At 36.7% G+C, this 27,983-nt stretch overlaps 1 protein-coding gene across 3 annotated transcripts; it reads right to left on the bottom strand.

Annotated features, from left to right (window-relative positions):
- Window positions 1-28: 28 nt before the first annotated feature.
- On the bottom strand, window positions 29-27,965 carry mnd1 (meiotic nuclear divisions 1 homolog (S. cerevisiae)). Of its 3 annotated transcripts, XR_005991806.1 has the most exons (9): window positions 27,828-27,965; window positions 27,017-27,082; window positions 26,201-26,258; window positions 22,523-22,671; window positions 16,448-16,522; window positions 16,225-16,339; window positions 15,752-15,820; window positions 5,446-5,490; window positions 787-806 (listed from the first exon to the last, which is right to left on the bottom strand). XR_005991806.1 is itself a non-coding variant. In XM_041785485.1 (8 exons), the coding sequence occupies exons 1-8, from the start codon at window positions 27,828-27,830 to the stop codon at window positions 700-702; spliced, it is 618 nt and encodes a 205-aa protein (XP_041641419.1). In that variant the 5' UTR covers window positions 27,831-27,965; the 3' UTR covers window positions 29-699. The 3 variants fall into 3 exon arrangements, 2 of the variants coding, with proteins under 2 accessions (XP_041641419.1, XP_041641418.1); XM_041785485.1 differs by lacking the exon at window positions 15,752-15,820 and having other exon boundaries at window positions 29-806; XM_041785484.1 differs by lacking the exons at window positions 787-806; window positions 15,752-15,820 and adding an exon at window positions 3,804-4,456.
- Between the last annotated feature and the right edge of the window lie 18 nt (window positions 27,966-27,983).

Below are 27,983 nucleotides of genomic sequence, written 5' to 3'. Positions count from 1 at the left end.
AGGAAAATAACTGCAATGCAAAAGCATGTAAAACTCAGAGGAACATTTTATTTTCAACACAATAAAAAGAAGTTCTACAAAAGTAACTACGCTTATAATATTTAGCACTTGCAGACAAAACATATCCTAAACATGGCCCCTTTTATATGAATGTCAGAACTGTCTGAGAGAACCTTTTGGGAATGTGGAGGACACACTGAGGGATTTGCCTTCCCTGCTCCAGGCAAAATTAGAAAAAGAAATATGGGGGAAAAGTGCACAAGCATTTGATTCCAAACCATCTGTGTAAAGCATATAAATTACATCTTTGGCTAAACAGATGTGTTAAATGTTGATTCCTTTCAGTCATCAACTTGGGCCTCTCAGTTTTCATGCAAACAGGTGTCCCAAAAGTCAGGCTGCTAGTTTGTGTTCATCACAGAACCCCTTCACCCCTCAGAGCCTCTAACGGTTCTCTTCTCTGGTTGCACCAATGCAACAGATCAGCTGATAAGGTCCATCTGCCACAGCAAAAATACTGAAATACAGTCTTATTCAAAGCTCACCCCAGGTCATATGTAGAAATCTGGGGCATTTCTTTACATTCTAACAAACAGAACTTAAACTGAAACTGAAATCAGCTTACTGCCTTCAAACTGAAGTGTAATTAGATATTTTTTCCCTTATTTCGTCCGTGAAGTTTTGTGGAAACGTAGGCACTCAGTCCAAATAGTCAAAGTCCTCAGGGATCCCAAAGGCTTTATTAATGCGGCTGTCATCGAAGGCAAACTTCTTCTTTGTCCATGACTTGATGGCAAAAACATTATCTGAAAGCAGAAATCTTTGTTTAATGAATGGGAAAAATCGCCAGTGTTATGTGGCACTATAGACTGCTCATCCAGTCTGAGATTAGAAGAATAATCTTGGACTTCAACGTGATGTTTGAGTCCAAGAACAAACCACCTGTCTCATTGCTCTGAGGCACTTTCTCAATGCTGTTTTGGGAAAAGTAAAAAACTAATTTGGCTGAAGAGATATTGCTTGGAAACAAAACATTTCCCACCAATAAAAACAACCCACATCTAAAAATAACTTGTGCGATTAGGCTGAATGGGTGCGTCTGGATCTTGTTGTGAAAACTGCACACATATTTTGTGTCAAAATCATGCATAGTGCAGATTTGATATCATGAATTCATGAGGTGAAGCTCGGCCTGATAAACCTGGTTCAAATAGTCGATTCCCTCATTTGAGCCGTTTTCAAAACCATTAAGAGGGGATGAAATATTCATCAAAATACATTTATAGGCCTTAGTCTAACAGATTTTTTACTGACTTTAAAATGACACAAACTACAAGAAAATTAGGCCATTTTTAGGCCCGATTCCCCCCATATGACCAATTGAGCAAAGGTCTGAACATCTGATGGTGCTAAATTTTATCTCCCTGGATGAACCTGTGGTGTTAGATGTGTCAAGAGTGGTTTTATCCTCGCTTACCTGATCAGAACATGATCAGGGCCACCCTGATTTGAAATCATAAATTTACAATATTCTTATTTATTTCTTTGAATTGAAAGACTTTAATTTTAAGGATCAGAAATCCTGCTGTGTGGAGGGGAACAGCAGGGATAGCTGAGCATGCACTCTGTTTATTGTCAGGTGGCCAATCAAAGCGCAAGCTGAGTAAAGGAGGAAGCAAAACAAACACAGCCATGGTGATTGATAAACACAAGGAATACAGTAAGATAAAAAATAATGGAGATGTTGGAGTTGTTCATTTGTGGTTAAAACATGAGTATTTATACATACCGCTATTACACCACTAGGCCAAAAAAGTGTATTTCTTTATTAAGGGGTATTCACTACACAATGACTCTGAATTTAATAGGAGACAGAAGATCTGATTTTTTTGCCATTGGAAATTGGATTATACAAGGTTCTACTGAAAACTTCATAAGTGTATACCTTGTTTTTCCATCCAGAAGGGGATAAAGAGTCCCCAAATGTAAACTGAACCGGTTTAAAAAGTAGTTTGTTGCCCACCTCTATTGGGATTTTGAATAAAGTTTGGTTGTACGATAACGTCATGTTCTATTACAGGGCAGATACTTTAAGATTATTTTTACTTCTGCTCCTTTTCATTCAAAGTTGAAGATTTTACAATGGATACAAATTGATTTGTTTGTTTTATTTAATGAAATAAAGGTATGAATACAAATAAACAAATATTTATATTTTATCTTCTCATCGTTATTTATCATAATCATCATTTTTATGAAGATTAGGTATTAAATTGTGTCAGTCCTTGTGTGTGAGTCTTAACACTTGATATTTTTTGTTACTGAAAAGTAGGTCTGCCAGAGGTAGCCACAAACTACTGCTGACATCAAACTGGTATTTTTGTGACCCAATAGAAAGCTTAAATAACCCCAGTTACAAATGTATTAGAGCAAAGTTTGGAGACTTCCATCTGTAAGCTAGACAATGTTGCTTTGCTAAGTTAAAAACTGAAAAGAATTAAAGAAATGAACTGATGATACATTTAAAAACGTGAAACATAGAGCTGTAGGTTGCATCAAGACTTTCTGACATCACAGCTTGTTAGAGAAAAATATCCTTGTAGCTTTGCTCTGAGGCGACAGTTGTGCACTTCTCCAAGGAAGCATTTTGTTTCTGCTTACTGCGACATGTTCTTGTTCCACAGAGTCCACCCTGACTGAGGGAAGTACAAGCCATGGAAGTGGCAGATATGACTCACAGTCTCATAAAATGAATATAATTACATGGAGGTGGAGCAAAAATTTGCCAACCAAAGCTGACAGGGTGACTTTGTTGACCAGCAACAGGCAATGTTGACCCTAAAGAGTCAAAAGAGCACAAGCCTGGCTGGTTACCATGATCCTGAAAGGTCAGCTGTCTCCAAGGTTACGGCTCAGGTCAATGAATGCACACAGAGAGCTTAAAGTGTTGACTCCTGGGAGGTGACACGCTGAACACAAAGTGCCCTCACAGCTCTCACTTTAAAGAGAAATCAATAGAAAAAGCCCCGATGCGGTGATTCTGAAGTTATTTTGGGACTCAATGCTCAGGAGGAAACCCTCTGCAGTAAGTGCTGAGTCGAATCTAAACGGATTCAAGAATTTTAAATCATCAGTCAGCCTACTGACCAAATATAAGCCTGAATTTGATCATTGATCTGCTGCTACAGTCCTCTCTTAGAGAGTGAATCATGTGGAGTTTCTGTTTAATACAGTTTTATTCAAATTTTGGCCTCTGCACTGCTGGTTGAACAAAACAAGAAATCTATTAGGTCATCATTTTCTACATTTATCATTAACAATAAATGATATCTGGATTTGCTGATATTTCCAAACTTATTTTAGCTGATACTGATATATACCTAGTTTTTAATTGTGAGGAGCACCAAGTGTGTCCTGTATTAGAACTGAGCTTTTCCTCTTTTTTGCAACACTATTGGTTTTAGAAACAGACACTGAAAAACAAGTCAAACAACATTTTATTTCCAAAGATTTGATGGATGTGTTTGTTTATAAATTTGGACATTCAGTGAAAAGTCAAAATGTATTTCTAACCATAAGCGTCAAACTAAGCTTCATCTGCCTCTCTGAGTGCTGCAAACAGCAGTGTAACAACTTCCTGACTGACAGTGAGCTCTGTCAAGCAATAAATTAAAATGTCACCCTTTTTCCAGGGAGCTTAGACTTTCAAATTACAACCTGTGCTCCAGAAAAGTTGGGTGCTGTGTAAAATGTAAATAAAAACAGAATGCAATGATTTGTAAATGTCATAACTCATATTTTCTTCACAAGAGAGCATGAACAAAATATCAGACGTTGAAACTGAAATTTTTTAACATTTCATAAAAAAAACACCAGCTCATGCTGAATTTGATGGCAGCAACACATCTCAAATAAGCAGGGACAAGGCCATGTCTACCATTGTGTTGCATCCCCTCTTCTTTTAATAACAGTCCATAAATGTCTGAAAGTGAGAAGACCAGTTGCTAGAATTTTAGGACAGGAATGTTGTCCCATTCTTGTCTGATGTAGGATTCTAGCTGCTTAACAGTCCTCAGTCTTCTTTGCTGGATTTCTCGTTCTGTAATGTTCCAATTGTTGGAACGCTAATGTAAACTCATACCATCAGAGATGCAGACTTCTGAAATATGTGCTGACAACAAGCTGGATGGTCCCTCTCTTCTTTAGTCTGCAGGATGTGGTATCTGTGGTTTCCAAAATGAGTTTCAGATTTTGATTCAGCTGACCACAGAACAGTTTTCCATTTTGCCTCAGTCCATTTTAAATGCACTTTAGCACAGAGACGATGTCAGTGTTTCTGGATCGTGTCCACATATGGCTTCTTCTTTGCATGATACAGCTTTAACTTGCATTTGTGGATGGTATGGTGAACTGCGTTGACAGTTGTCCCTTGCACACAGAGATTTCTCCAGATTCTCTGAATATTTTGATGATATTATGGATTGTAGATTATAGGATATTCACAGTGGAATGTTTTTTTCAAAATTGCTTTCAAACACAGGTTTTTGCAAATTGGTATACCCCTGCCCATCTTTATTTCTGAGACTCTGCCTCTCTAAAATGCTCCTTTTACACTCAGTTATGTTACTGACCTGTTGCTAATTTACCTAATTAGATGTTTTATATATATATATATAGAGAGAGAGAGAGAGAGAGAGAGAGAGAGAGAGAGAGAGAGAGAGAGAGATTTTTGACAAAGAAGACTTTTAATTCTTTATGTTTGATTGTGAATAAAATATGGGTTTATGAGATTGTTTGTGTCTGTTGATTGCCTGTTTTTATTTACATTTTTGTAAATAACTTTTTTGGCATTGGGGTTATAACAGTCCTAATTAAACAACAGCGTTAACAGCAGAGTGGTTCACTGATACAAAATACAAAAAACACATTCTTTAGTACTACAAAAAATGTAAACAAGCTATACTGCAGACCTAAAAATTCAGTCCTTAAAACACAGGAATAAGCATATTAAAGATTAATAAAACCTATACAAAGGTGGGTCTGCTGGTTCTGCTAAAATCTCCACAAACTTATTTATATGATGTGTATGGTTTATATAGAGGCTGAAAATGTCAACAAAAATGGTCATATCTAGTGGTAACTTTTCAAGCTATAATTTGCTGATGCAGATAAAAAGCTGATAATATCACACATCCTGACTGTTTGGTCCTAAACATTAAAAACAAAATGTTCACATAAGTTCCAAAAGAGCAAAATGATGTTATATCTCCTCTTGTTCATGCAAACCTCAAAATATTAAATTTGCTATCATGTTAAACACTTGATAAATGTCTTTAAAAATCATTTAAATAGTTATGGCCTTTTTGATTTAAACAGTAATGGCTGTACCTTAACTCAACAATAATTATGTGTGCAATAATAGAGAATAGAAATAATATGACTCACCTGTCCACCTGGAAACAGCTTCTTTTGCTATAACATTTGACTTTCCTGCAAAAACAAATCCACAATCAATTAGTGCATCGGTATGATAAAGTTAATGAAATGTTTATGTGTAGATATTTAATGTGTTATTTTATTCCAACTAAAGGGAGAGTAAATCAAATAGAATATATAAAATGTTAAGATTTGACCCGTATAAGCAGGTCAGTTTTAGTAAGGCAATTTCAAAAGGTTACCTGAAAACTGAGAGTTGCATTTTATTGTGTTCATACAGTGTATTCACGGGCTTAAAAGATCTGTGTCAGAAAATGAGAATCAGAACATCATCCATCTGTTTCCTTCTGTGTTAAAAAATCATACTGTACATTTATGTTTTGTGAGCTATGTGTGAACCAGACTTTCATGCTGTGTGTGTGTAAAATAGGCCAAACAAATAAATGCTTAATGTTAAAAACCCAGCAGACAGTTGTCTTCAGAAGACATGTATCTGCAACAAATGTATGGTTCAGTAAAAAAAAGCAAAACACTAGACTCAAGACAAAAAATGCGCAAGAATGGAGGAGCAATGTTTGAAAAATTGATGATTACAATTGAGGGAAAGTGGACAGATCAGCTCACATCTTCCCTTAGGTTTGAGCTACCCATCAACATCCTGAAATGGAGCTAAAAATGAGCTCAAACAGCTTTGATGTCAAGTTTTAAGCAAGACATTTGGCACTACATGAAACTGAATCCTACAACAACTGCAGGTAGCACTGTTAAGTTGATGGGCACCTGCAAAGATCATTTTATCTTTCCCCAGAAGCTAAATCTTCTGTTTCATCAAAAGACTGTTTTTGGCTGCTGTGCTGAGGAGAGTGGGCTGCAGCATCCTCAAATCCAGCCAATAGAAGCTATTTCAGGCCGGGCTCAATTTACAGCAGGATTTGGCAGAAAATTGAAGCAGCGATCTGGTCTAAAGACATGTCCAGTAGCGATGCTTAGAAAATATCTGCTTTAGTTGTCACAATTGGTGCCAAATGTTGCATAAGTCTAAAGGTCATTGCAGCATTAACAGATGATGAAACACTGAAAACAAACTATCTGAAAAATGTTAAATAGCAGCTGCAGGTGGGAGTGAATGAATTGAATAACTTCTGACTCATGAACCTGGACCTGTTATGGTTTTATGTTGTGTATAAAGATTTCAATAACAAGGAGAGACCTCAACAAAAGTCTAAATGCCGTCCACATATAGCAGGGGTGTCGAACTTATGGCCCACAGGCCACATCCGGCCCAGCAGCAGGTGCCATATGGCCCGTGAGATGTTTAGGGAAAAAGACGGACATTTTAAATTATTTTCAATATTTACTAACCTGTTTAGATTACTTACAAGAAGCTGTCCAAAGCAGCTAATATACCCTTGTGTGTGTGTTTATAATTAAAAATAACTTCTCATTGGAGCAAATCTGGCCCCCGACCCAAAATGAGTTTGACACCCCTGACATCTAGTCAGCAGCTATAGGGGCCAAGGTTATAATAGTTTGGAATATTTCATTAGTTTTAATTTTCATTTTGTTTTCACCTTTTAGAAGGACACTGTAATGACTGGATGACACAATTTATCTAGTAAATCGACTCCATGACCAGTGTGTTTAGGGCTATACTCTCTGTATATGTGCAACAGCTCTACCAACTGAGCCAAACCAATGCTGAAGGTAGGTTTTAATTGTTTAAAAATGCAGATTTTTAATTAATAATTTAGTACTTTTAAATCAATCATTATGCCATTGTATATAAGCACCTGAATGTCTATAACTGCTTTAAATGTCCTTTGTTAAGAATTAATCATAAATAAGGAAACTTTGGTGAATGTCAGAATCTTCTAAAAACTGTCAGTCTGAAGAATGATTTTTGAAATATCAAAAGTAAACAAGGCGCATTATTGGTAAATAATTCAAACAACTACAACAAATACGGTTTCCTCCTTTGTGCAAATTCACAGCCCTGTTTAAGGTCTGATTTATGCTCTGTCAAACAGTCTCACACTTTGCCCGCACATGCTTACAGCTGTGATTTCTTTGCCCATCCCATGTTTGGTGGTTTGTGACTCCACCTGTTACCAGCAGCTTAATGGTATCTGTGGGTGTGGTTGCCATTGTTTAAAATTTTGACGGGACAAGTTCAACTAACATCAAAATGTTGTCAGTCCACTGGTTGGCAGCAGTGATGGTATTTTCTGTGTTAATTTCACTGAGCATGACTTCACTTTATTATTTGACTGTGACAGGTTTACAAGGAACACTCACACATTTATTCCAGTATTTGTTTTTGTATTTCTAAACTAACTGGATACGCCACAGCATTTTTGGGGTTTTTAATCTCACCTGTAGTTGAAAATGCTGATAGGTTTACAAAGGTGAGGCAACCGCTGTCAAACTTGATCTCAAGACAGAAGACACCCTAAAAAATGCACCGCACAACAGTTTGTAAACAAAGCTAAATAGATAAAGGAATAAAGCCACCTAAGTTTATCCTACTTTAATCTTTGAAATATCCTTCTATAAAATAACATGATTAATCATCTGTTTGAAACTATCATGGTTAGTTTTTTGTTATTATCCTGCACTTATTTTTCACTTAAATAAAGAAACTTCAGTATTACTACAGTTTTTATGTACCTTAAAATTAAAAAATAAATAAATAAATAAATAAATCTTTTCATTGCTGTTACTTTTACAGTACTGATAGGCTAACAATAAAATGCAGAGAAAACATGATCCTATTAGCACTAGCGCTAAACGATTTTGAAAAAAATATCTAATTGCAAATATTGTTTGCAATTAATGACATTGCAAAAATGATCTAAAATGTCGTATTGAAGGGAATGGTCGTTTTTGTCGACCAGAAAAAAATCCACAAAAAACAAGGAAAGTAGGACTTTTGGAAACTATTCTAAAAAACTAATACTTGAATGTTTGCATGATGTGTACAACACAACATCTCTGCAGCAAAAAAGTGTATTAAACTGGAAATTTGAAACACATTTCAGGTTAAAGAAACATTGCACTGTCTGCCATTTCAAAACCACAGTAGGCCATACTGCAATTTAATCTAAATTTCGATTAATTGGTAAGCCTTAATTAGTACAAGGTCATCTCTTCATGACATGCCACCTTGACCAACAACAGAAAAAGTCAACTATACGGATTTATAGCAGGTACACTACCCAGCAATAACCTGACACAGGTGCAAAAAAAGAAGGTAACAGGACAAAACAAACAATTAGTACTGGCTAAACTGACCCAACAAGGACAGTTTTTCCCATAGGATGTAAAAAAAAAAAAAAAAAAAAAAAAAAAACTACCTCCTGCTCAAGCCTGATTTCTAATCCTGGGTCAAATCTACGCTGTAGCATAGGATGTAGGTTTATGTGGCCCTACACAGAGATGTACATGATTTTTACCATGAATTATTTATGTATTCAATATCTGGATAAAAAGTGAGATTCTGGCTCCTTGGCTTCAATGTTTGGTTTGAGTTAATGCATGTTGTCACATTCCACCTCTGGTCTCAAAGGATATTTAGTTTAAAGGTGCATCTGTAGGAGCTCCATGTGCACAAACAGGCCTGAGCCCATTCAACAAGTTCAGTCCAAACCCCCTCAGCAGCAGACATAACATAATGTCAGTGCAGAGCTGCATGCTGCTATCTGAGCACAATTCAAGTTTCAATGGGGGGAGATGGTTATCACTAACAGAGTTCTATGTGTGTGTGGAGGCATGTGGAGACAGAGAATAATTTTGAAACCAAAGAACAAGAGACTAAAAGTTAGAGAACGCCTCTCCTCTCTGTCTTAATAAATCTAATGGCTATCTTTGTAATTGTAGTTGCATAATGTGTATTTCTGATGTGTATCACATTATATAACTTTCACTGTGCAGGGTCCGACGTTAAGGTTTTCCAAGTGCTTCCCAAATCTACTTGCCCCATCTAAATTCCTACTTGCCCTGTCCAGGAGGTACTTTTTCTGGCTGTCAAGTGCATACATTTTGCTCACAACATACTTAGAACTAAAATCCATTGCCTGTTGACTATGGAAAGCAATACACAACATGTCTTTCTTATGAAAACTGTATTTATTAGCTATGTGTTAGCTCACTGAAAATTATATTTAACTTTGTACAGATCAGTGCAATGTGAGAGCTGAACCAGGCTGTTTTCAGAAGAAATTCAAACTCAGGAATTTCATATTTACAATACTAATAAGGTAATAATACAAAAACAGATTTTTTTTTTCATAACTGATGAAACCAACTATTCTCAGAGGAAAATGAGGTCAGCAAAACACTGACACTAGAGAGGTGGCGGGGTCTGCTACATATGCACCAAGTATAAAATGGTGCTTTTCTTCTGTTTTTGTTTGGTTTATTCATCATGAAACTGAAGATTTTTTTTTTTTTTGGGGGGGGGGGGGGGATTTTTGTGCCTTTATTAGATAGAGGAGGACAGTGGATAGAGTCGGAAACAGGGTCAGGAGTGGGGGAGAGACATGCGGTAAAGGGCCTCAGGCCGGATTCGAACCCAGGCCGCCCGCGTACATGGAGAGTGCCTTTAACCACTAGGCCACCTGCTCCCCGAAACTGAAGAAATTTTGCTGACATGTGGAAATCAACCAATTAAGATTTTTCTTGTTTGATTAAAAATGTCTTCTCCAAAACTACATAGTGCCCCTTTAAAGTACTATTTTAGAGTTCCACCCTGTAACTGTAACAGTTAGACCAGTGGTACTCAATCTTATTCTACCAAAGAGCCACATTGTCTAAAAAATACTTTAGCTAGAACCACAATACAAACCAGGAATGTAAGGTAGATAATAGATCAGTTAATCTGTAGTTGAAATGAAATAAAACAGTGGATTGGTGGATAATTATGAGGTTAAATGGGATACAAAGATTTTTCAAGATATTAGAATGTGCTTAGTTTGGGCTCTTAGATGCTTTTCAAAGAAAATGATGAATGATGGTTGGCTATTTGGGTATTTATATCTCACATTGGGGCATTTACTGGAGTTCTGCGACTTTATTAACATAAAAGAGATGGTTTCTAATTTTTTCCACACATTATTATTCCTTTAGTAAAAGGGGAGGGGCCTCATACTGGTCTTTACCCTGGGCCGCTAAATGACTAAAACCAGCCCTGCCTCACCCCTGCAGCTCTCCAGACACATTGTTCCACCTTGCCTCATTTTGGAGCTTTGGTTTTAAATTTCTGCTCCTTTAAAAATATTTATGATCATTGGTGCATTTAAGATCAAATAACACACCCGCGTTTGGACAACTTTCACTAGATATTACGTTATCTCCACGTGTGATCCGTGCTCATTGATGACGCGCATCGGTATAACTGTCAAAAGATATGGGTGTGAGAGAGCATCAGCAGGAAGTGGCTGGAGAAAAGTTAAAACGAGGAAATGGGAAGCTTCAGAATAAACATGACAGCGCACCTCAATGAATGAGCAAACTGAAGAGACGCACCACCGGCGGACTTCCTCTGCTCTCTTCTCCTACACACGCTCCTCTGTCGAGCGCATCCGATAAAATACGGATTTAAAATAATAAATGTTTAAATTTGGAAGTTAAAGCCTGTCTTCTTTATGTGGGTAACAGATTTATTGATGTGACCTACCATGAATCTTTACTGATGACAGTGTTTACCTTCATAAAGGTTTTTAGTTAAAGTTTGTGCAGCTGTCTGCACGCCAGCAGCCAATGGAGGCAGCGACACACTGCATCTGGCTACTCGGGGGCTCCGTAGTAACAGAAACGAGAGAGGAAAATAATAAAATTAATGAATAGAAACACTCAGTCGTGCTTGCCCGATCGGGCATGTCCTTACAAGTTTTGCTTGCCTGTCAGCTTTTTGAAGTTGCCCTGGGCATTCGGGCAACCGTTAATGTCGGACCCTGCTGTGTATCATACATGTCAAAGTGAAACGATCATAAATACCAGTCCAAAACATTGATATAGCATTAGCTCACAGTGGAAACATCTAGAGAAAATGAGAATGAAGATCACTGTGATAGATGTTATTTAATAAATATGAAGGTTTGGTTTCAACATAATCCATTTAAATAAAGATAAGCATCTGATATCTTGAAAAAATGATATTATCACTTGGGCTTCACATTTAATCATAAATCAAATATGTATACGTGAGATGTAATCACTCTTACCTCTTTATATTTAAGAATGAAAATTGCTCTTCTGGAATTTAACCCATATTTAAAAAATGTTGAGGCATGGATCGGGGTTCCAACAGTTGTAATGGTGCTACATTTAGCATAGACACCACAGGCTCAGTTTTTTACAGAGTTAACATCAAGAACAAAAGAGGGGGACTTTAGCACGGTCCTGCAGCAAGCTAAGAATATTAAACAGCTTTAACATTGTAATATATGATTTTTTTTAGGTTACTTTTTGGCCTTTTACCTTCATTTGACAGGACAACTGAAAATAAAAGAGGAAACTTTGGGGGGAGAGAGAGTGGGGGAAGACATGCACCAGAAAAAGAAAGTGATAACAGTGGAAGCTCATGGTAATTCTAACTTGGATGCCTAACATTATGGCTAATTATCAAATCCACTGTGATGAAAAGAATAGGAATTTTCTCTGAAGAACAACAAGCTTCAGCTCTATTACTGAGCTGAGAAAAATGATCCAGAGGCTGGACGGACACTGGCTGTGGAAATGCTAGCAAGATCAGGGTCTACTGTGCCAAACTGTGCAAAACTGTGCAAAACTGTACTGAACCAAACCAGCCTTCTAGGAGGAAACTTAGCATATGATAAAGGCAAGAAAAGTTATTACTGAGCTTTAAGGCCCACCATGAATGTATCATAAGTGCTTCAATTTTAAGACCATTTTAGTTTATAATAAAACATTTATCTAAACTGATGAACCAGACTCTCAACATTTCCTCTGTTTCAGCAACTTCTAAGGTATCTTAAGGTCTTAACTGGATTATGAACAGATGAGTCAGAGTTTTTATTTGCCTGCACGCCCATCTGACAGTCTGTTGAGACAGTGCTATCATGTTTTAGCAGAGCAGTTTGCTTCATTAATGAATGAATGCATGCTTGGTATAACTTTGGGAGGTGCAGGTAAACACAACAGTTTTTTTTTATAACATCACATGCCACACATGTCAATAAAGTTACACACCCCCTTGACCACAGGTTAGCTGTAACTCCGACACGAGTCAGTGCTGGATTTTTCCAATACCACTAATAGCTGTGTGCACTGTGTGGAAACCCTGTAGACGAGGTGTGCAGCCACCAGTAAACAAGTTATAGCCAGTGGCCTTGCATTCAAGTTTTTTTAAAAGCGTATCACTCAAACTGGTTTGAGCTGAGAGGTCAGAGGTTTGTTCGTGCGACAATAAAAATTCATATGCAAAGACTTAAGATTAGACCAGGGGGAAAGAAAGCTTCTTTTCTCAGCAGGAAGTTAGACTGTTCACACTTGTCGTCTTCAAACTGCATAAAGCCTGTTTGTGGTTCAAGCTGACATTTCAATCTGACATGAAAGTGCAGAATAAGCGCATGCAGAGTGACCACTTAAGATCCATTTTCACTTCCGTGTTCAAGCTTGATTTTGAGCATGAGAAGCTGAGACTGTGCTGCTAAACAGAGAACATACACATTACTTCAGGAGAGTGCAATAAGGCACAGGTAGATATGATGTTCAGCTTGCTATGTTGGTTTGTTTATCAAGTTAAATGAGAAAAAGGTCCTTATGTAAACTGGGGGCTAAATGAAAAACTCTAAGGGACAAGGAGACATCGCTGTCTCTCTTCTCTGCTTTCTTGTCTGAACTTTAGCACTGCAAAGCTGAGACAAAGGCTAGCATGTAACTTTAACAGTAGCTAATCAATTCATAAGCTTAAAGCACATCAGCCTTGCAAAACAAAGTAAACAAAAATGTGGTACCTTTGATTGCTGATATGATTTTAATGTGTCTTTTAATAATTTAATAATATGTTATGTTAATATTTTAATGTTAACACAAATGAGCTCTGTAGAGCTCTGTGCTGCTAATATGACTTGTAATTTTTTTTTAATTAACTTGGTAAAATGATTTTAAATGATGAATCATCACTTCGATATGTTACTTTAATCCTGACAATAAATTTTCAATAATGTTAAATCTCTACCAGCAATATAAAAATGTATCTTTCAGGCAGAGGTGGAAAAAATACATAACTGTTGTACTCAAGTAAAATTGAAAGTATTTCATTTAAAGTTTACTTTAACTACCGAGTACTGAGTAGCTGTACAGTAAAATATGACCATTTTTATTCACAAGAAAAATTAGAATAGATCCACAACCAGGTTTTTCAGGTAGAGTCACATCTCTATAATACCGTAAAATAAACTCATATAGAGTTAAATTTAAAACTTTCAATGCATCTGTTTTGGTCCACACTATAGATAGTTAACGTACATTTTTTAAGTGTTAAATATTTTACAACATGACAGAGCTGCAGTAACTGTTGAAAATCTGAAGCAAAGTGGGTCACCTCCGGCAAGAACAAAGCAGAGTCTAATTAAATGAGGAAATAACCAGTAATAATAACCAGTAGTAATACCAGTAATACTGATACTTTAATGTCAAACTCCAACCCAGTGGATAATTTCACTCATGGTATAAATGTGTCTTACATCATAGACAACCATCCACTGAAAACATGAGCAAAAAAGCCCAGCAGGGTATGATGGCGAACTCTACCGACACACACCCCAGATTTGAAATTGCAGTGGGTGGAGCTTAGATCAACTGACTCTTTATAAATTTGAACTACAACTGTGGATCAACTCCTTCAAACAATGCCAGATGTGTGGACTCATTCTCTCCCTTTGTGCTGCCATGTCATCAGCAGCAGAGGAATATGTACAAGAGTATTGTACTCAAGTAACAGTGTAGCTACTCTAGTTAAAACACACTTGAGCAGAAGTAAAAGTACTGATTTCAAAATGTACTCAAAAAGTACAAGTATAAGAAAAACCTACTCAATTACAGTACTTTGGGTGAATATTATTAGTTACTTCTCCCCTGCTTTCAGGAGTTTTGGACTTAAATTTCAGAATCTCGCATTTGACATCTAATGCACAGGCAGCACTTTTTCTCAACCCAGAAGATTTAATTATCATTTGTAAATATTCTGTTTGAATAACTACATGCTTAGCAGGCTTGAAGGATACTTACTTTGCCTAAGAAAACAGAGAAAAACAATGTCTGCACTAAAGTTCACTCAATTCATCCGTTAAAGATGACAATTTTAAGAGCTTATAACAGATGGAAAGATAATAAAACAGTCACATTGACACTAAAACATGTGTAGTCAACATTTTTTTAAAGGTTTATTTTTGGGCATTTTTGTGCCCTTATTTGATAGAGAAGGATAGTGGATAGAGTCGGAAACAGGGGTGAGAGCAGGGGAGAGACATGCGGTGAAGAGCCTCAGGCCGGACTCGAACCCGGGCCATCCGCGTACATGGGGCGCGTGCGCCTTAACCACTCGGCCACATGCGCCCCGAGTCTACATTTTTTAAAACAGAACACTGACCATTGTTGAATAGTAAATTCAAGTTAAACGTCAGTGACCACTGGTATTAATAAGGCTACACTTTAGATGACGGTTGCTGGTTTTCTTCATTCAAATCTCCCACATAAAAGAGACTTCTGAACTCTGTGAGACAGCCCTGTTAATAGAGGTCGAATAAGATGAACAAAAATGTGGTCATACATCTCTAGACACCATTGAGTTTAATTAAAGTAACCATTCTGTGTACCTCTCCTGTTTGGTTACATTCAAAGCCATCTGGACATTAAAGATAGCTGATACATAAAATGTGTGAGGAGGGCGTTTGAGGGTGTGAAATATGTTTCTTAGGATCCAGCTTGTGTTTGTTTTGAGCACTATGAGTGGGTGATTTTGACTCCTGGCCAAGTTCATAGCGTCATTTGTTATTGGAGTTTGTTTTCCCTAGAATATTTGTATTAATTTTCTCATATCTGTACTGAATGATTTATGTGCTCAGTAGCTGAAGAGGTTCGCTTGACTTTACTTGAAGATATAACTGGAATTTATGTCATCTAAATTAAATCTTATTTAAAAATATATACAGTACATCCCAGAAGTTGGGAGAGGGGACAGAACTAATTCTGTGGTTATAACCTGGTGTACAGAATCACTTATTAATGATGTTGTAACTCAAAACCTCCTCAAATGGTTGGCTTTTTAAGACTAGCAAAATTGAGCACTTACTGCAAACAAGCATCATCTTTCTTCGAAGCCACCGTGTGCTTGAGCACTACATCTTTGTTTCTGGAGAGTCTGATGAAGGAATGATTGCAGGAGTTAGTCCTTGAACCCAGAAAGGTTCAAGGAGTTTGCACGTAAAGCTCCCTTGTCTTCAAGTTAGTGGATTTTTGGTTTGACGGCTAAAATTAGAACTGTATTTAACACAAGCTTAACACATTTTCACTTGTTGTTCATTCGTAAAGATTATGGCTAAGAGCTTATTTTCTGCTATAATCCAAATCCATGTAAAAAATCTTCAATGGCTTTACTTTGAAGGATTCTAACTTCTAGGTCAGCCTACCAAAAACACAGAACAGCAACCACAAATATCCCCTTTGAGCAGGTGGTAAGGAACATGTCTGGGTTTCTCTCGTCTGTGTGTGTAGGGGCCTGACTGATGCAAAACCTTAAAACAGTCATGTTGTGTCTGTACTCACTCATCTCCTCAACGACTTCTGGGTCACACTCTCTGTATTTCTCCAGCTCGGCTTGCAGCTGAGTTTTGTCTTCTCTCAAAGCTGTCAGCTCCTTCATCAGAGAGCTCCTCTCGTTCTGCACAAACACAGGAAGACCATTTATGTGACTTACTGAAGCACTGATTATTCAATTCATTCAATATTAAATATATATTTCTTATCTTAAATATGAAAAGATTCTTACTGTATCCTCACGACCCAGTTTTGCCTTTTCAACTGCTTTCTGAAGAGATGCTTTTCGCTGTTTTGCTTCAGAAACCTTTAAAGTTAAAAAAAAAAACTTGAATTAAGCAGAAAAATAACTAAACATATTTTATATTTAGTTAACTCAAAATGACTTCTCAAGACACAATGTTCATACACAGAAATTATCAAACTGTTTTAGGACTAAGCAATAATCCACTAAAGGAAAAGATCATCAATGTTTAGTAGAAAGCAGGCGATAAGCTAGAATGAAAAGCTTTTAACTGCAATGTAAACACCGTTTAAACATGGCAGCTACACAGTAGATTAAAGCCTTATGGCTTACAGGCTTTAATCATTAATTACACTCAAGTTTATTGTATAGTTAAAGCTTGCATACAGTCGTCAGAAAGACAGGAAGTTGTCTTTTGTGCTCTTAGTAGTTTCACTTGAACTTTTGAAACAGACAGAAGGCTCTTCGCTTGTTTTACTTATTCTAAGCCTTACATATAAAAATAAATACTAGTGTTTAAACAGATAATATCATAACTGTTAAACATTTTAAGATTTGGTCCTGTTATTGTTACCATACTTTAAATAGCTGGTTGGGTATCTACTTAAAAATAATTTTGACAGTCAATTCAACAAAAGTTTATATTGATAAGTTAAGTCATAGAGGGTCAAACATTGTTGGCTGGGTATGTATTTATACTTTATACATGTATTTGTATAATTTGACTATTTTCAATTTTGTACTTATTTATTGGTTATTCTGTTTGAATCAGCTATAGGACTCAGCTTGATACCATTAGTATAACTTATACAACATTTGAGTACTAATACATGCTTGTTTGTGTGGGTGTAATTTCAGTTGAATGAACTTACACCCACACACCAACCAATCAACTGGTCATTCAGGTATAAAAGAAAAGTAAAGAGAGAGAGAAAGGGCGAGAGAAAACCTTCCCTTTATCTAAGAGTCTGTTTGACCCGTGACAGGTTTTTTATCGCATCCTTCTAGTAGTCTAAATGATCTTAAAATTCAACAAAACAAGTTTTATGAAACATTATTAATTATTTTTACTTTATTATGTTGTACTAAAATAACAGCTGACTCAGAAACAATCAGCAGGCACTTGACTTTAATAATTCAGTACAAACTTCCATGATCATGGTGTGATAACCATTTAGCATAATGAGGCTGGATAGTTGTTTGTAGTAATTCATAACAATAACTATTAACAGGATCACTTGCTGCAGCCCAGGACTTAATACTTGTATTTGCTAACCAGTGAATTAAACAGGCTGCAGGAGTTAATGCTTTAACGTAGGGCAGCAGAGACACCCTGGGAAGAACCAAGTCCTTCCCATTCAGAGCAATCTAACTTCATATTAAAACCTGAAATAGTTAGACTTTGTACCTCCAAGCTCTGGTCAAAGTTTTTTTTTTCATGAAACATACATTTTCCAAAGACAGTAGGTCATGAATGTGTCATTTGTTACTGAAATTACAGCATGATACTGATGTGGTGATGGCACAGTTTTGTAATCAAAAGTAAAAACAGGTGCCAGCTGAGAGAGCCTGTGTGGCTCTTCATGTCTGCTGAGGATTTCATAAAATTCACCAAGTGACCTGAGAACGATGCAGAGCAAAAACAGGCTTCATGATTAAAGTCCTGTTCAGGTTTCATGCTCTCTAAGCGCCCTGTCTCTCCTGTGTGCCCACAGTTAAGTAATAAGATTAATCATCACTGATGTAATAATCACATGCCCAGTGTTAATTTTGGCCGCTATTTTTAATTTTAGTCTTAGTTTAAGTCTTTAAATGAAATGCATTTTAGTTTTAGTCACATTTAGACATTTCTATGCTTTTTAGTTTTAGTCTAGTCGACGAAAACTCAAAACACTTTAGTCTAGAATTAGTCCATAAAAAGTCTTCACATTTTAGTTTTTACTCCTAGTCCAAGCATTTATTTTCTTGTCTAAATCTTGTACCAAATCATGGTAGTGTGTTCTATACACTCTGCTAAATCTGGGTCCCTTTTCTCTACAGCTGAGAGGTAGAATAGCTACAGCTGCAATGTTTTTTTGACAAATTTACCAACTGTGGAGAAATATCACAGATTTTGAATGTCAGACGAAAACTACATTATACTTTAGTCTAGGTTTAGTCATCTTGACGATACAAAACTTAGTTTTAGTCAGTTTTGGTCATCACAAATCTATTTTCGTTAGTCTAGTTTTTGTCATGGAAAAAAAGGCTGTCGAAAAACCTTTTCAGTCACTGCACTAGCCAAACATCTTTGTTACAGCATTAAGTATGTAGTTGAAGCTGTCTATGACAGAGGAATACATATTGAGAATTTGCAAATGCACGTATATACAACCATACAAGAATTTGAGCATTCAACATTTAAAACCCCAAGCCCAGCAGACCCATATATATTTGAAAAACATTTCCTTTTGCTGTGTAAATGAACACATGAACTTTCATGTTGCTCTGAATGGACTTTTAAACAGGGCTCTGTTTTTTCAGCTTTAATTGTGAGAGTTGTCTTTAATTATCATCTGCTTAATTTCCATGGGGCCCACTAAGATCACCACCAGTGAATCCTGGGAGTACACTACATTAAAAATCTGCATAAACCTTATATATTGGTCGGATCCTACCCAAGATCCAGTCTCCCTGTACCCTGACGGCAGGTTTGATTTTGGGTTTTATTTTGTTTGACAAGATCAAATCACAACTATACTCATCAACATGGAGGAAGTTTAATTTCAGCTCTTCTGGTGTTTTTTATGATTTTTTTTTTACCCCAAAAGTTCTTCAGAATCCACCCACTTGTTTCAGTCTAGTCGGATGTTACTATACATATAATCTGATTATTCAGACAACAGTATCAGATCAGCAGTTTATCAGAGGCATGATCAGCACTGAAAACATCAGATCAGAGTAATCATAATCAAGCATGCCTGTTTATTGTAATAGCTCTGGTAAATTAACACGTCATTACTTTATGACAGATTGCTGCCTGACAGAATTTAACTTCTGTCCCAGAAATCTGGTGGCTGACATTCTCAGAGGAGTCACCACCCTCACACCATCTGTCTGCAGAGCGACATGAGAGAAAAGTGGAACACAACAGAGATGAGCAGCCGTGTTACTTTCTTTGACTACTATTAGCTCGCCAAGATATGAGATTATTTATAGTGAAGTTTCATTATTTGGTGTTATTTTTTCTTCTTGTTTTTTTTTTTCTTTTTATACTGTATATTGTAAAGGAAAGAAAAATACAATCATTACAAACAAACTATAAATAATCTGCGCTGTAGTAAAGGATCAGAGGAACTTGCCAAACAAGCTTGTTTGCATTAATGCCATCTTTTCTCTTCTTTTTGAAGTCAGGAGTTTCAGGTCAGCTGATGTCATTTGCTGACCTCATTTACTGTAAACAGTGAACAGCATCCTCTTACAACTTCTACCAGCCAAAATAAAGGTTTAGTCATACATATCTAAACAGTTGCTGTAGATAAAAGTCTCCATCCTTTAGAGATAATCTTGAATTTTTGCTTTAGGAAGCTTCAATGAACTACTACTTATTTAAAAGACCATTACAGCACATGACAGAGGTTTTCTAACAAAAGTATATTTTAAAATTAGCATTTCAGTCCTGATGACATAAAATGACTTGAAATTCAATATGAAAATAAATTAAATAGTTGAACAAATATTTCCATGACTTTTTTGGGGATCCTCTACCTGGAAAATTTCAGTGCTAACACTTTATTTCAACCACACTTTCGTTTGTGAGTTAACCCACTCTAACAATATGACTCTTTAACACCATCCCCTGACTGGAAGGCACATTTTTATGGTGTAAAATGATAAATGTATGATGAGAAACTCTGGCCTATTTGGTCTCTCCACCTCAGTCACTGTTTGTAACAATAATGATTGGTATCTATTCATTATCAATATAGAGTATTCTTTAATGCTAGGATGCTGAGGCCTTTTTGAAAACATGCTGTAACAAGGACTTGATGGTGCTGAATTTTAAATGTATAACAATCTACCGTTTCATGCACACACGGAAGGGAGAAAGAGAGAGACAGACAGACAGACAGACAGACAGACAGACAGACAGACGGACAGAAAGCAGCAAAATGGGATTTTTAACATGAAGCCTGTCTGCTTTGTTTAACCGTCAGGTCAGAATGTGCAGTATATAAAACCCTCTACAGTCTGCAGACACAAACTAACTGTGTGTCTCATATCAACGAGTCCTGCATGTAGCACATATAATAGAAGCCGTGTTTAATGTGGACCCTAAAGTCCCTTCACACGCTGTGGAAAACTTTTAAAAACTTTCTTTAACCTTTCATTACGACACTGCAATGCTACTTCGGTATAATGCTGTAACTGCCATTATGCCACAGTCAAAAAAGACACAGCACATGTACCTTTCAACATCACTGCATTTTCTCCCTACTCCTTCATGATTTTCATGCCTGATATCATCTTTATAGCATGTAAAGTTACAGCAACAGTGAAAGCAAGTTCATTGTAACACATAAATAATGGTCAGTGTAAAGCATACTATGATGCACAACACACAGCAGGATGTCCATGCTTAAACCATGGGCATATATGGGTATTTAAGCAAAGCCTCGAGGCAGATAATTTGAGGGATTTTTGTAATTGAGTAACTCTTTGCAGCCCTAACATAAACTACACACCAACCAGCATAAAATCATTTTAGAATAAACCAAAAAAAGCAGTGGTAAAAAAAATCTCACAATAATATAGTCCTTTTTATTGTTACCTTGTCTTTTTTCGCTTTATTCCATTTTCATTGGATATGCTAAAATGTGCAGTCTTTTTCAGCACTGGGGTAATGCATTTCAAAGTAAGCCTTTAAGAATGTTCTAATTACTTTTCTGTTGTAATAACTAACTCATCATGTTACCTCTGCAATTCAAGTAATCCATTATAAAGTTATTTTTCATGACTAGAATTTGATACTGGAAAAAATTATGTTATTTCTCTTTACATTTTGTACCTCAAAAAACATCCCCCTGAATAAATGCACAGTTTCTGTTTCTCTCCAACTTCTGAGCAGGTAGCTGTGCATCAGGGGAACCTAAATCACGTCTTAAAACTCACTTTTATTTTTTGACTTTTAATTCAGAATGAGAGTTGTGTGATCTCCGTCCTTTTATGTCTCCCATGTTCCTAATCCCTGTGTTTTTACGGCTTTTTTTTTTGTTTTATGTTTTTATGTGTTTTTATTTTATTTTAAATGTTTTTTTATGGTGTTTTGCCTGCTTTTATTTCTTTTCTCTTAATGTGTACTTCTGCTGTGTTTGTGATTTTACAGTGCAGCACTTTGGTAAACTTGAATGTTTTTAAAATGCGCTATATAAATAAAGTGGATTGGATTGGATGTCAGTACTCATTTGCAGCTTGCTAATTTAACCAGCAACATGGCAGAAAGGGCAGCATTTACTTTGTATAAACACCTCTGTTAAACTGATCTTTTGGAAGAAAGGGAAAAGAGCAACATCATAATGACACATAAGGTGAAGATCCCATTCATTGACAGGTTAGCCTCTATCACATCTCCAATCTCTGCTTACAGGCTTCAGAGTGGCAGATTATGGTCTGCAAATTAGGTTGTAAAATGGTGGTAGAGCAGATGTTTTTTATAGTTGGCTAGGTGCCTTTTGGACAATTTAACCAATATTTAACCAGTCACAAAAGACTTTTCAATATTGGGGATGTAAAATTACTCTAATGCGTTACTTTTCTCAGTAGGAAAAACAATAACTTAACATGTACATTTTAAATGGTATTAAAAGTACTGTTGCCCAGCAGTGGCCTCCTTATTTGGCTTCGTGGTTTTCAATGTGCCACCTTGTTTAAATGTATTACCTTGTGTGAAAATGGCATATAATTGCACATGCAGGGCAGATACAAATTTCTGCTCTGATTTGTTGACTTCTCCTCTATTCTAACAACATAAAAACTAATGGGAAGTCCAAATCTGTTTTGACCTTGATTCTGTTTCAGCCTCACCTGTTTGTTCAGCTCCTCCAGTTTGTGTTTGCGAGCATGCAGAGCCTTGCTTGGAAAGGCCCAGTAGTAGTTGGATGTTCCCACTCTCTCACAGTCTACCATGTTGTCATCCACCAGACTCTGCAGCACGTCTTTCACTGTCATGGGGGCTGAAAGCACAGGAGAGAGAAAAATAAACATACACCTTCCACTTTAGAAAGTGCACAATCCTTTATCATCCATCGTTACACTGCCTTCCCAGCAGAGATGATGCTATTTGTAGATCACTGATTTAATTTGAGGAATTCTGCTTGATGTTGAAGGTATTGTTGTTACACAGACAGGACACTTTAAGCATCATAAGACGTAACTGATGGTAAAATGATGCTTCAGACTGAGAATTCAAAATCACAGGTCAGTGCTGGGTCTCATTTTCACTGCTGACAGGAATAGCCAGTAAAATGTTCACAAAAGTAAACCCACACATCTGCAGCCTATCTGCCCGGTTGTATTCTTATCTAAGAGAGCGTTGCATGAGAGGATGTAATAAAGCAGGAGCTCCATCTTGAACAGAGTCAGCGGTGAAATGTGATACAACTCCCACACGTTTGCTCAGCCAGTCCACAGTGGAGCTGAAAGAGCTTATCTGCTGAGTTGTGCCGAGTCCTGAGAGGATGTTAACCAGCAGCAAAAATAACAGCGAGGATGGAGAGTGAAAATATATATGTGTGTATCTGGATGGATCAGATAACACTCTGCATGTGTGTAACTTTTGCACTGTCCTTTTGATTTCTTTCTCTTTAAAAAGCTTTCTATCCTTTGTCAACTTCAAACTCCTCTGTCTCATAACGGCTACCAGCATGTTTTTACTTCTGCTTTTTTCATCTGAGCTGAGATCACTCCCTTGGCCCCTTCTACAGAAACATTTGCCCATTACACAGCACTCTTGCTGCCCCCTTCCCCCCATCTCTCAGTAACCACATAGTGCCCAAGTAAAGGGGTCTAAAACATGTGCTTTTAATCACAGCAACATGATCCAGTTCCTCCAGATTAATGTTATGTCAACTTTTAAACCAAGAAATCTCCTCTCAGCTCACCCAAACACACACAACACTTTTGTTCCTCAGCAGGGTCTGGCACTTAAAAACCCAAGAATATATTTTCTTAAATTCTCCCCTTGATACTGGTGTCATTGCTCTCCATGTTTGCATTGAGATAATGTGTTTTATTTCAAAACCAAAAGCTTTCAGCAGTTCTCAGGCGATGAGATTACTGTCACTGATAGGTCTGCTTCTGCTTAGACTAAATACAGCAAAGATGGCAGCTGCAGCTTAGCTAGCTCTGGTTGCCATGGTGATTTTGCAACCATGCCAGTACAATGTTTCCAAGAATGTATGAGGGTGTAATGAATGTTGACACTAATTGCACAACCTAAGGTAAATAAACTGAATGTTAACTTATAACACCAATACTGGTATTAATGCATGCTTTACTTGATTCATTGCACATAAATTACAGTAAAGTTCCATTGAAGTTTTCTAAAACAGACTATATATATATAATAATATATATTTTTCAAAAGTAAGACACTTTTGACAAGTGTCTTGTTTAATGGCTACTTTGTTTTGGATGTCAGAAAAGAATAAAGAAAATGAAAATTATTAATTAACTTACCGTGACGGCAGAATCCTAATTTGCTTAAAATTATGGAGCAAAATTGCATAGCAAGCTCAGTAGGGTTAACAATATAAGGATCATCCAGGGCAGGGTTTGACATTATCCACCTCTGATTACTCTTAGCCAAAATCGGACACTCTGGGGCCATTATTAGGGATGTACAGATGCATCACTTTAACTCTGGCATCAGCTATTATCAGCCCTGCTGACAAGTATCAGCCATTAGCAATCAAATCTGCTGTGTCCAGTCAAATAAATGCTTCATCTAGTGCACCTCACTGTTGAGACAAACAAGAGGCACCCAATAATTTGCGATGAGATGAGTTGAAACTCCAAAATGCTTGCAACAGGACACTTTGCAATGTTCTGTCCCAGCAACCTCCATGGCAACAACTCTCCCAGTCACTCGCTTCATAGTGATTATTTCTGAAGTTATCAGACAAAAAAATCTGTCTCTACAACAAGGACTGTTTTGTACATTAACATTTTTTCATGTGTTTTTGTCACCATGATAACGTAAACATTTACATCTGCACAAGATGATTAATCACCAAATCCCCCTTTTCATTACCATCATAGGGTAGCAGTGAAATTTCACAGCACATATAACCAGAAAAATCCTTTGCTAGTATAGTCTTGTTACGACAAAGGTATCTGCCGACAGTAATTAAGATTGAGTGCAGCTAAAAAAACAAGCCTGTTAACACTCCTGTCTCCTCCATCAGCTGAGACAAGGGTGTTTTAAGTTTCCATGTTAAAACGTAAGGTAAATAAGGATAGGTATCATCATCCACAAAATTCATGGCATGACTTTATCTAATTAAATTAGCATTTAAAGCCTTTCAAAACAAGATGTATATTCCCCTATTTAACATTTACATGTTTGCAACATCCTGCAACCAGCTGTCTGCAATTTCACAAGCTGAATCACAGGTGATTACATCTGATGGATTGATTTGAGCTGCAACGACTTGGTTCAGACTGCTGCTATCTTTGACAGCAAAAACCGCCGAGTTGAGAAACCTTTGGTCTGAACTGGGCATAGAAGGAGTCATACATCGAAAGAAGAGATGGAAAACTATCAGTATCTGTACTGGCTATCCGCTAACTTGTTATCTTAAACATCGGTCTCGACTCTTTTTTTCACAATCGGTGCATCTTTGGTCAAAATAAATACTGAAAGGGGGCCCCCAGCAAAGCTATAAAAGTTTTGGATTTTTCATTAGTTTCTATTTTTATTTCATTTTCCCTTTCTGTGTTTGATTTCAGTTTAGTTTTTTTCAGTTTTGACTGCTGGTTTGTTAGTTTAGTTTTTAATTTTGCAAAAATTCTACGTTTTAATGTTAGTTTTTTACAGATAGATGTTGGGGCTGAGTGAGAGTCATACATTCTGAAAAAAATATTAAAACAGGCTACTCTTCACGTTTCATTTATTTATTTGTTTGAATACAACTCCAGACAGAAAACTAACACTGTATGAAGTCTTAACCCATCAGATCAGGCGATTTTACGCTCCCCAGACTTGGGTGTAGGTGTCAGTCACTATGGTTGTGTCAAAGACTAAAACTAAGGATATTTTGTCTCCAGTTTTATTTTGTTTTAGTTAGTTTTGTAAGCACACTTTACAGTTTTAGTTAGTTTTAGTTTTTTTGGTAAAGCTTAGTTTTCATTTAGTTTCAGTTAACTAAATTGAATTTTTTGAATTTTAGTTTTAGTTATTTATTTAGTTTTAGTTAACTATAACAACCTTGGCCCCCAGTGACCAAAATTTTTAATTTCCCAATACTGCAGCTTTCCTGACTGTAAGGTTTTTTCTACAAACATCCAGATTCCCTCATGTTGGAATTACCTTGTTTATACTCCAGTTATAAGTTGCACCCGCTTTTCATTTTGAGAATCACGTAAAAAATGATGACCCCTTTATTTAAGAAGAAAGACCTCTGTACTTGGCCAGCTAGACTGGATCAAAGACAATTTAATAATCTAGCATTAAAGACATTTAAACTACAGATCATTACTCACCAATGCCCTTTTGCTTAGGAGCAATCTTTTCGATGTCTTTCAGCTGAAACACATCTTTCTACAAAGAAATTGAGAAAAGAGTAGAATATCATTTTTATCAAGCAACATGGAAAAGGTGTTTATTTAACATCATGAAACTCTGCACAGGTATCTAAGATTTAGGATATGCTTTAATTAGGCTTTCTGGAAATGTATAACACTGATTCAGTATGTTCAATTTCTGTATTCTCTGTAAGATTTATTCAGTCAACTGCTGCAGTGATGTGCGTTAATTCTTCCATATGTCACAGGTAAGAAGTTTTTCTTTTTACACACAAAATATACAAAAACAGGCTATTAAAATCACTAAAGGAATGTCTCAAATACTGGTACTGAAGTTATCTCACTATAAACATTGTCTACTACAGATGCTAGGGGCCATTTCAGATATGAAAAGTATCTCTGGTTTTCTGTGCAGTTCATGTGTCCTTGTATAAAAGACAGAAAACCACAAAAATTGTGCTTCTCTTCTTAGAAGAACCAACTCTTCGTCTGCTGCAGGTGCTCAAAATCAGAACCAAAAAAACCTCTTCAGAGTCTTAAAGGCACAAATTCTTTACAAGCCAATTTACGCATAGAATTCTAAGTAGTTTGGATGTCAACTCCTGTCTTATTCACATAAATATACTAGCCCAAATCAATCTAAATAACATCGTAAAATCAAAGTTATCATGCTATTCTGCATAACTTTCATTGTTTTTAATGTGATGTGTTGATCCTGAGAAGATTTTTTTCCTTGAAATGTATAATAAAGTCACTTGCGATGTAAAAACTCACTGATTCAAAGAAAATCTCCATCATGCGAGTCCTCTTCTCCTCCAAACTCAATCCTTTCTTCTTTGACTGTAACACATACATCAGTGTAACAAAAGGACTGGCTGATATCAGCAGTAGTAGATCATGATAATAATTACACAGCAACACAAGAAAATCCAAGCAAATTCAACGATTTAAGCATACAATGAAAAATAGAACACGATCATTTTACAATACATGTTCAACATCTGCAGTGTTTATATATATATCCATGTTAAATAAAGGCTATTACTGTAGGTTGATGGGTGCTCTTAATCACACGTCTCTACACTAGTTGTTGTAATGCATCTCAAGGCCACCAGAGGCAGTGTCGGACTACACTCAACTTGACGAAGAAGAAATCTTGCGGTGAGTCTTCTTCTGCAACAGACTAATGGAAATGAATAAGCCCAGTAATTCGAGTTTATCTTGTTCTTGTCGTTTACAACTCACATACAAAGGTCTGTTTCTCCGCTGGTGATACACATAGAAGATCACATTTATTTTAGCCGGTTCAAGCACCCTTATGCCCTTCATTTCTGAACCTTATTGAAGGTTGACTACATCAAGTGCTTATATTGTGACAAAGGGAAATACCAGCAGTATGACACGTGATTTAGAATTTTAAGCTTATTAGCTAACTCTAAATAATACCCGTGTGATCATTTGGCCATGCTACTGTCGGTTGGTAGATAGCTTAAACTACAACTACCGTTAGCAAAGCGCGAGCTTGTTGCTGCCAGCTAAAAACAACCGTTGTTAGCCTCTGAAAACATTAGAAACATTTACTCACCATTTTGTTGCGGGGGCTGCACCATAAACTTCAACTTAAATAAATTATTTAAGTCCTTTGTGTTGTGAATAGAGCTTTTGTAGTTGCGACGTTACGAGAAAATAACCGCTCACAGTGTACTGAACTTCCCGCGACTGGTTGTCATGGGGCTTTGCT

This window comes from Cheilinus undulatus, linkage group 4, assembly GCF_018320785.1.
Source record: "Cheilinus undulatus linkage group 4, ASM1832078v1, whole genome shotgun sequence".
Taxonomy (NCBI): domain Eukaryota; kingdom Metazoa; phylum Chordata; class Actinopteri; order Labriformes; family Labridae; genus Cheilinus; species Cheilinus undulatus.
Note: the sequence above shows the minus strand (reverse complement) of the source record. Positions and strands in the feature narration are given on the sequence as shown.